At 42.3% G+C, this 9,750-nt stretch overlaps 1 protein-coding gene across 2 annotated transcripts; it reads left to right on the forward strand.

Annotated features, from left to right (window-relative positions):
- Window positions 1-680: 680 nt before the first annotated feature.
- Window positions 681-9,637, forward strand: HNRNPU (heterogeneous nuclear ribonucleoprotein U (scaffold attachment factor A)). Of its 2 annotated transcripts, none has more exons than XM_006871274.1 (14): window positions 681-1,453; window positions 2,356-2,467; window positions 2,555-2,628; window positions 4,514-4,653; window positions 5,192-5,291; window positions 6,001-6,113; window positions 6,466-6,729; window positions 6,943-7,062; window positions 7,411-7,539; window positions 7,744-7,912; window positions 8,152-8,406; window positions 8,534-8,718; window positions 9,023-9,094; window positions 9,539-9,637. In XM_006871274.1, exons 1-14 carry the CDS (start codon window positions 826-828, stop codon window positions 9,590-9,592), a joined length of 2,415 nt encoding a protein of 804 aa, XP_006871336.1. In that variant the 5' UTR covers window positions 681-825; the 3' UTR covers window positions 9,593-9,637. The 2 variants fall into 2 exon arrangements, with proteins under 2 accessions (XP_006871336.1, XP_006871335.1); XM_006871273.1 differs by having other exon boundaries at window positions 826-1,510; window positions 9,539-9,592.
- The last annotated feature ends 113 nt before the right edge of the window (window positions 9,638-9,750 follow it).

A 9,750-nucleotide genomic window follows, 5' to 3' on the forward strand; every position in this document is an offset into this window, starting at 1 on the left:
GTGAAGAGACAAAAGAAACGCTCTGCTGGAACCCTTTAGAAGTTCAAATTTAATTTGCAAGGCAAAAAATTAGATAAGGATTACCCTCCCCCCCGGGCATATAGGAATTGCTCATCTGTGTTGGACAAATGAAAACTGAAATCAAATTAGAAGGAATTTTAAACAACTAGCAACTGATATATGTTAGGCAGCAAATCTAAGATGGAAGAAAAGGTAGGGGATATGAATTGAAAATGACAAGTTGAGGATTGAAAACATTTGAATAAAAGAATCCTCCAGCGTGGAATAGCAAAGCAAAAATTGCCACGAAACTAAAAAGGCCAATAGCTTTTACACTAGGTCGGTTTAACTGAAAGGCGGTTTCCTTTTCCTCCATTTGCTAAGTCCCAATTGGAAGCGCATAGCGTGGCCTGCACCGGGCTTGTAGCTCGAGGTTGGGCGTGGGGGAGGGGAGGTAAGTACGGTAATGGGGTTGGGCCAAAGCGCCTCCGCGCTGGAGCTTTCCTACTGCGCAGCGCTACCGTAAGCGGGAAGGAGGAGGGAGAGGGGCAGGAGGCGGGCCGGCTATATTACGTGCGCGGTGCCGCCCCTGCGAGAGGACGTTGCGTGCTCGCTCGCGCCAGGCGAGTCTCCGCGTCTTCCTCGCGAACTCGGTGAAAGGAATTGGCGCCGTTCGACACCAGGCGGGTCAGCTCTGCAGCACGAACCCACCTCTAGCCGCAGCCGCCGCCCGGGCCGAGGAGCAGCCGCAGTAGCCGCTACTAGTGGCCGTGTGAGCGGAGCCAAGTGTGAGCCAGCACCCAGAGCTGAATCGGGGCCCTCAGGATGAGTTCCTCGCCTGTTAATGTTAAAAAGCTAAAGGTGTCGGAGCTGAAAGAGGAGCTCAAGAAGCGGCGCCTTTCCGACAAGGGCCTCAAGGCCGAACTCATGGAGCGACTCCAGGCCGCGCTGGACGACGAGGAGGCCGGGGGCCGCCCCGCTATGGAGCCCGGGAACGGCAGCCTAGACCTGGGCGGGGATTCCGCCGGGCGCTCAGGAGCAGGCCTCGAGCAAGAGGCCGCGACCGCTGGTGACGAAGAGGAGGAGGAGGAGGAAGACGAGGAGGAGGGAATCTCCGCCCTGGATGGCGACCAGATGGAGACAGGGGAGGAGAACGGGGCCGCGGGGGCGGCCGACTCGGCCCGTATGGAGGAAGAGGCCGCCTCGGAAGACGAGAACGGCGACGATCAGGGTTTCCAAGAAGGGGAGGATGAGCTCGGAGACGAAGAGGAAGGCGCGGGCGACGAAAACGGCCACGGGGAGCAGCAGCCTCAACCGCCGGCGACGCCGCAACAACAGCCCTCCCAGCAGCGCGGAGCCGCCAAGGAGGCCGCGGGGAAGAGCAGCGGCCCCACCTCGCTATTCGCGGTGACGGTGGCGCCGCCCGGGGCGAGGCAGGGCCAGCAGGCGGGAGGTAAGAAGAAGGCGGAAGGCGGCGGAGGCGGCGGTCGCCCCGGGGCTCCGGCGGCGGGTGAGTGCTGCGTTGTTTGCGCGCGGCGGGAGGCCCGCGCGGGTGGGGACCGTGCCCCGGGCCTGCCGGAGCCCCGCCTGGGGGAGGGAGCCGGCGGCGCCGCCGGGCCTGCGGGGGGGAGGGGCGCGGGGAATCCCGGATTAGCCGGACGGCCTCGAGCTCGGCTGTGTGACGGTGGCGGCAGCGACTCCCTTATGTGACTCTCGAGCCCGGGGAGCTGCAGCTGCCGCTGAGGGGGGAGGGGAAGAACCCGTGCGCGGATCACAGGAGGGAGCCCCCTCGGCCCTCGGTGGCGCCGCCGTGCTGCGTGCGCGCGGTGCGGGCACATGTCGGTGGGGGAGGGGAGCGGCCCGAGGTCCCGGGGCGGGCGCGCTTTGGCGGCTCTAGGCGCTGTATTGTGCAAGGAGTGCAGGGGCTGGGCGTGACGTCACTTCCGGCGGGAGGGATCGGGCGGGCCGAGCTGGGCGGAAGATCAGTACAATGCGGCCGAGTAGCGCGGGCTCGTGTGGGGGAGGGGAGCGCAGCTTCGGCCCCGCCCCCCTTCCTGAACTCTCTCTGGGCTGCACGTGGGCTTCGGGCTGGCGCTGCGCCGGGCTTTTTTTTGGGGGGTGGGGGGGCGCCGCTTTCTCGAATTATCGACTAGACTGGCAAAATGAGCCGTTTTCTGACTGCAATATTAGCTTTGATTCTATTCCACGTAGACTGTTGTTGGGATTCACAGTGGATCCGTAGATTAATTTAAGCACGAACGGGAGACCCGAGCCTTTTTGCATCTCAAAAGAGAAAAGGCTGGTTTTGGTTGTTGGTTTTGTTTCTTGGTTTCTAAAGAATGTTGTGTATTGTAGGGGACGGCAAAACAGAGCAGAAAGGCGGAGATAAAAAGAGAGGGGTGAAAAGACCTCGAGAAGATCATGGTCGCGGATATTTTGAATATATTGAAGAGAACAAGTACAGCAGGTAGAGAGCTCGACCTGCATTTTCCTAGTGTGCGTTTCGCGGGCGTTGGTGGGCGGCGCTGTTTCAGGAGATGATTCTCTCTTTCAGAGCCAAGTCTCCGCAGCCCCCTGTTGAAGAGGAAGACGAGCATTTCGATGACTCGGTGGTTTGTCTTGATACTTGTAAGTGAAGCGGGTTTTCCTCCCAACAACCCAGTATGGTGATGGTTTTGGTTATAAAATGTCAGAAAACCTAACGTTGTAGTAGTACTTGATTGCAGTAAGTTTGGAGTAGGGTTAAACTATTTGTTGAAAATAAGGAAGATAAGGTCCATGTTCGGATTCTATTCCTGGTAGCAAAAAAATACTTAGTGACGCATCGGTTGTAGTGATAATTTCAGACTTTAGCGATTTATTAATTTTCTTAACTTCAGAGTTGTCGTTAGGAATATAAAATAATGTAAATTATTGACTGTCTAATGGAAACTTGTAATACAAGACTGCCCATAAATTGTCCTAATAGGCTTTGATAAAGTAATTCTGTTTTTTTGTAGTTATGTCAAATGAGCTATTTGGGCTAGTTAAATATTTACTATTAACTTTTTCCACTAGCACACAAGTATATTCCCTATTATAACAAAAGATTGTAATGATACTTTTCAATAACTGCTCTTTTGTTCTCAATTCCAGTTCAGTAGCTGCTGCTCTAACATAAGTTGATTTCTTCCAAAGACCTGGGGCAGCAGCAGTGGGCTCTCACTGGGCCACTAGTGTCTTCTGAAGCGCACGGTGTCAATGGCAGCACTGTCAATACTGCTACTTTACCCAGTTGGGTTACAATTGAGTATGAGGAAGTATTGCAAACCTTCAAGTGGGCCTTGGCTGTCAAACTTTCTTATTATAAAAATTACTGTTGGTTTAGTGTTTGATAGAACCCAAAGCTCACTCAGAGTAGAACAGAAGGTAGAAACAATGATTTTGAAGTACAAGTAGGTAGTGTCAGTCAGCCTGCCCTCTAGATAGAACATGGCTTTGTACATTATTGAAGCTTAGATTCTCATGAGTTACGAATTCTATTTATTCAGATTTGTAAGGTTAAACAAAATTCAGTGAGTACTGTTTCGGGTAGTTGAGATAGTCATTTGAGGTCTCTAAAGGGAAACCTCGCCTGAATAAGTTACTGATTTTAAAGTTGTACTGATAAATTGTGTTCAAATATAGTCACTAGGAATTAAGATCCTGAAGCAATGTTTCAAGAAGGTATATATATAATTCCATTATAGTTTTTAAGCAAATCAATTAGAGATAACAATTTAAGTTCGTTATTGGGTTCAAACAGATTGTATGTGTTGCAAGTTGTCTGGTAGTAATTTTTTTTAAAGTTAATTGACTTAAGGAAAATAACCAACTGTGCAGCATTAATTTCCTTACTCAGAAAAAAAACATTCTAAGTCAATGTTAGCTCTCAAATGTGAAGTCTTAGAAGGTGCATGCTAATGAGCCAGTGTGACCCACAAAGATAGCTAGTAGTTCAAGGAAGCTTTGGATTTGGGGTAATCCCTCATGATTACTAACTATAGAATGGGGTATAAACAGCTTTAGAGATCAGAGTTTTATACTGTGTAGATTGAGGCTGCCTTCTCAAGTTGCAGGAGTTTTGGGACTTAGAGTGCTCATTTAAAAAATAAAAGGCCATGGCCTCCCTTCAGTTTATTGTGGCACTGGTAAATTCAACCTGGTTCTGGCATGCTTCACTTTTGATTTCCTGCTACCTTCTACTGCTTGCCTCTATATCAAGGTAAAGAGCAGAGCAGGTATGTATTAATGTCACATTGTTTTAATTACATGCTTAAAACATGTTAAACCTTGGTATTTCTTAGTTCTATAGGCATTTTTACACTTCAGCTCCTAATTGGTAAGAGTGGCTTTCTGGCGGGAGCGGGGTTTCAGTGGAAGATTAGAACAGCATGATGATCTATAAAAACAGTAGGAGGTTTTGTGCAGTATAAATGTTAGAAAACAAATATTATGTCAAAAGACTATAATGTGATATTTGGTATAATTACAGATAATTGTGATCTACATTTTAAAATATCAAGAGATCGCCTCAGTGCTTCTTCCCTTACCATGGAGAGTTTTGCTTTTCTTTGGGCTGGAGGAAGGGCTTCTTACGGTGTTTCGAAAGGCAAAGTCTGTTTTGAGATGAAGGTAAAGGCTAATTTTGTGATGTTTAGAAATAACCTTTGTGGCTTCTCATTTGCCTGACACTCAATGTCAGAGGCATGTTGATTTTGAAGTGCTTATGGATTAGAAGAGGATCTTGGGAGACTTTGTTTTATAACTGACAAATAGAAATGTAAGGGAAATTTATATGATAACGCTAGCCAATTCATTCAGGCTACTTACTGCTTTTTACCAGGCCACCAAAACGTTAAATGAAAATTTGGTTGGGTTTCTGGGTTTGGAAAGAAAATCATGCTAAACACACTAAATTGATATTTCACAATTAGTGGTCCTTTCAAATGTTAATTGACCAAGTATTTACTTCACCTTTTCAGTTTCACGATAATAAGTTCATAGGCTTCAAATCAAAAGTTGTTGAAGGAGTCAGGGATGAGTTTCTGTTTTTGTGGGAGCCCCAACCGTATTTTCCCGTTGGCCAAACAAATTCAAGGGTTTGTTGTCTTTGATTTATTAAGAGTTTAACCATTTATGATTTGATTTTTTTTGTTTTTTGTTTTTATAGGTTACAGAGAAGATCCCAGTAAGACATTTATATACAAAAGATATTGACATACATGAAGTTCGAATTGGCTGGTCACTAACCACAAGTGGAATGTTACTTGGTAAAGTTCTCATTTGGGTGATATGGGCTTGTTAATGTTTAGGGTCTGATCTCAGTGCTTGTTATTGCTGTTAGGTGCCATTGAGTTGATTCTGACCAACAGTGACCCTGTATAGGGTTTCCAAGGAGCAGCTGGTGAGCTTGAACTACTGACCTTGCAGCTCAAACTGCTTTGCAGTCTGATGCATTAACCCACAGGGGCAGTTTAACATTTTTGTCTGATGTCTTTTAACATTTGAAGTCCTGGTGTGGTGCTGTAGGGTAAGTTCTGATTTGCTAATCGCAAGGTTGACTGTTCAGTCCCTATACAGACAGGGTAGCTGGGAGTTGGAACCCACTCCATAGCACTTGACACAGTAGCAGTAAGCTCAAGGTCGGTGTTCAGACCCACCAAATGCTTCTTTGGAAACCTTGTTTGTACAGGGTTACTCTGAGTAAGGACAACCCTCCCCCCCCTCGGTTACTTATGACCAATGGTTACAATGCAATTTTAACAATTGTATGCATTTATATTTGTCAATTTGATGTAAAAAAGTTTTTTCAATTCTTTCTAGTTTGGGGATAAGTAAGAGATAGTATAGTAGATCAGTCAAATGTCAGTGAAACATACTCATTGTTCATATTAAGTCCTTTATTTTAAAAGATGAAATTAAATTGGCTATAATTAGCCTATTTTGAAAAATAAGACTTCATGGAAGTTAATTTTTTAGGTGAAGAAGAATTTTCTTATGGGTATTCGCTGAAAGGAATAAAAACATGCAACTGTGAGACTGAAGATTATGGAGAGAAGTTTGATGAAAACGATGTGATTACTTGTTTTGCTGTAAGTCAGTTAAATTGTATGCTCTATAAATGCTAAAGTGTTAACATTGTCCATCTTTGGTACTAATCAACATAATATATATGCACTAACCCCAGGTTAGAGTATAATGACATTGGAAATAAAAGGAGTAAGAAACCATTAAACTCTGAGTAAAAGCTTTAAATATGAAGCTGACTTAAAATTTTATCTAGTCCACCTCTAGAGCAGTATTGTTTCTGTTTCTCTCTATGTGACATGTTTCATTGTTTGTAACCATTGGAAAGTTCTTAACACAATATATTTTTCACAGGATAAGTTTCACTCTTAATTTTTTTAAAAAGCAGATTAGAAGTTAGCTTTTCTATTTTAACAGAACTTTGAAAGTGATGAAATAGAGCTCTCCTATGCTAAGAATGGACAAGATCTTGGTGTTGCCTTCAAAATCAGTAAGGAAGTTCTTGCTGGACGACCACTCTTTCCACATGTCCTCTGCCACAACTGTGCAGTTGAATTTAATTTTGGTCAGAAGGAAAAGCCATATTTCCCAATACCAGAAGACTATACTTTTATCCAGAGTGTTCCTTTAGAGGATCGAGTCAGAGGACCAAAGGGGCCTGAAGAGAAGAAAGATTGTGAAGTAGGTATTTTTTTAATTTGTTGTCAATTAGGTAATTAGTATGTCAAAAAAGAATCTATTTAATTTCTACCATAGATAGCTGTTGCTTTCAGAAAAGAACTACTTTAGTCGCAATGATTTCCTTGTGTGCAATGTTAAATTTAACATATAAATTGCACTGTTTGTAAGGGTTATGAAAATTAAATAGTGAAATAATACTTCATTTCACTATAGGTTGTAATGATGATTGGCTTGCCAGGAGCAGGAAAAACTACTTGGGTTACTAAACATGCAGCTGAAAACCCTGGTAAATACAACATTCTTGGGACAAACACCATTATGGATAAAATGATGGTAAGTAAAATACTCTTTCTCTGTTTTAAAAAGACCAGAAGACATTTTAGGTAACCATTTTCCCTGCTGTCTTACTTTTTAATCTTTTAGAGGTGGGAGTTTGAATAAAGTTAAATTGACTTATGTGAGTAAGGGTTTATCATTAATGGCCAGGCCATTAGTAATTATCTTTTAACAGATCCTTTGAACTCTTAACATGTAATGGCTAACGAGTGCTATTAAGATAAATAATTATGAGGAAAAGATTATTTACATTATATTTTTGCAAAAGTTTGGTTTGAGATGATGTTTACTTAAATGTAATTCATATATCTAAGTTCACAGTGAATTTTTAACTTTTAAAAATAGGTAGCAGGTTTTAAGAAGCAAATGGCAGATACTGGAAAACTGAACACACTATTGCAGAGAGCCCCACAGTGTCTTGGCAAATTTATTGAGATTGCTGCCCGTAAGAAGAGAAATTTCATTTTGGATCAGGTATGATGTGACCATGAAGTTTAAAACTTTGGAGTTAGTGTTGCTTTTGTATTACTTTGAATTAATTGGTTAGGATTATAAACTTAGAGGGGTGGGAGTTTATTGTCATACACGCCATCCAATTAAGGTTGAACACAATTTTGTTAAATTTGTAGTCGAATGAAACAAATTTAAGTCAGAGTTTTTTTGTTTTTGTTTTTTAAGACAAATGTTTCTGCTGCTGCCCAGAGGAGAAAAATGTGCCTCTTTGCAGGCTTCCAACGGAAAGCAGTTGTAGTTTGCCCAAAAGACGAAGACTATAAACAAAGAACACAGAAGAAAGCAGAAGTAGAAGGAAAAGACCTTCCAGAACATGCAGTTCTCAAAATGAAAGGCAGGAAATAATATATTTTAAGATAATCTATATAAATTAACTTGGCATTATTTATCATGAAGTGTCATGATTGAAAGAAATAAGAATTTTTGGCTTATTTGGGGGGCGGCAGGGAATAGGATAAGTACTGGATCACAAGAATTTTTAAAGACTTCAAGAATTGTAGCTCTAGGATTATAGTTGTGTGTGATGGTTTTTTAAAAAGTAATATCATTAATTTACCATTTTATTCTCCATAGGAAACTTTACTCTGCCAGAAGTAGCTGAGTGCTTTGATGAAATAACCTATGTTGAACTTCAGAAAGAGGAAGCCCAGAAACTTTTGGAGCAATATAAGGAGGAAAGCAAAAAGGCTCTCCCACCAGAAAAGAAACAAAATACTGGCTCAAAGAAGAGCAATAAAAATAAGAGTGGCAAGAACCAGTTTAATAGAGGTGGTGGCCATAGAGGACGTGGAGGATTCAATATGCGTGGCGGAAATTTCAGAGGTGGAGGCAAGTTTAATTTTGAGTTGCGAATTACACGATATGGTTAAATTTTAACGTTAATTTTGTCTCAAATAATCCTAAAATGAATGATTAAGAAGTAGCTATACTAATAACTAAGCATCTGTTGTTTTAGCTCCTGGGAATCGTGGTGGATATAACCGGAGGGGCAATATGCCACAAAGAGGTGGTGGCGGTGGTGGAAGTGGTGGAATCGGGTATCCATACCCCCGAGGCCCGGTTTTCCCCAGCCGAGGCGGTTATTCAAACAGAGGGAACTACAACAGAGGTGGAATGCCCAACAGAGGCAACTACAACCAGGTATGTACGGCCTTAGAGAGGAGCATTAATGTTTGTATAGTTTTGTATGGAGAGTGTATAGGCATGTGTTTCAGAGACACAAAAAGAATTCTCAGGAACCTGGTAGTGTTCACACAATGAATAAAAAAAGTTCCCTTTCTAATTTTGGTTTTCAGGTACACTAATTAGAAACACAGGGTTCCCAGTTTCTGTATTGCTCAAAGATTACAGGCTAGCATTTGTAGCAGTTCCTCCTCCATCCAAATCTTAACAAGCTTATTGGGCTCAGAATTCTTAGTTTTGTTTTTGTTTTTGTTTTTGTTAGAACTTCAGAGGACGAGGAAACAATCGTGGCTATAAAAATCAATCTCAGGGCTACAACCAGTGGCAGCAGGGTGTAAGTAATTTCTTATGTACTAAAGCAACAACTATGTACATTTAGTTGCTTTTTTGAGTTCATAGGAACCAGTCTGGAAAATGATCTTGTCCAGTGAAGTGTTATTGGACATAGCCATAACCTTACCTTTTGAAGACAAAATAGGTTGGAGTTTGCTATAACTTAAAACTTAAAGTAATAATATTAAATATGTAATGGTTTTGTTACCTAGCTTTAATATTGTAAACTAACCAAGTCATTATGCATTTTCTTTTGTAATGTGTGTATTGGTAATAATTGGGGTTTAATACTAACAAAACCTGGTTTGATAGAAATCAGATGTATGACAGGTATAAATTTGTTTGCAGCAATTACTCTGAATTAGATTCATTGTCATTTCCTAAAAGCAGTTTGAGTGGCTTATTGATGTTTTTTTCTTTAAAAAAAACAAATTTTCTTTTACAGCAATTCTGGGGTCAGAAGCCATGGAGTCAGCATTATCACCAAGGATATTATTGAATACCCAAATAAAACGAACTGATACATATTTCTCCAAAACCTTCACAAGAAGTCGACTGTTTTCTTTAGTAGGCTAACTTTTTAAACATTCCACAAGAGGAAGTGCCTGCGGGTTCCTTTTTTAGAAGCTTTGTGGGTTGATTTTTTTTTTTTTTTTT

Source organism: Chrysochloris asiatica, unplaced genomic scaffold (assembly GCF_000296735.1).
Source record: "Chrysochloris asiatica unplaced genomic scaffold, ChrAsi1.0 scaffold00165, whole genome shotgun sequence".
In the NCBI taxonomy this organism is placed as follows: domain Eukaryota; kingdom Metazoa; phylum Chordata; class Mammalia; order Afrosoricida; family Chrysochloridae; genus Chrysochloris; species Chrysochloris asiatica.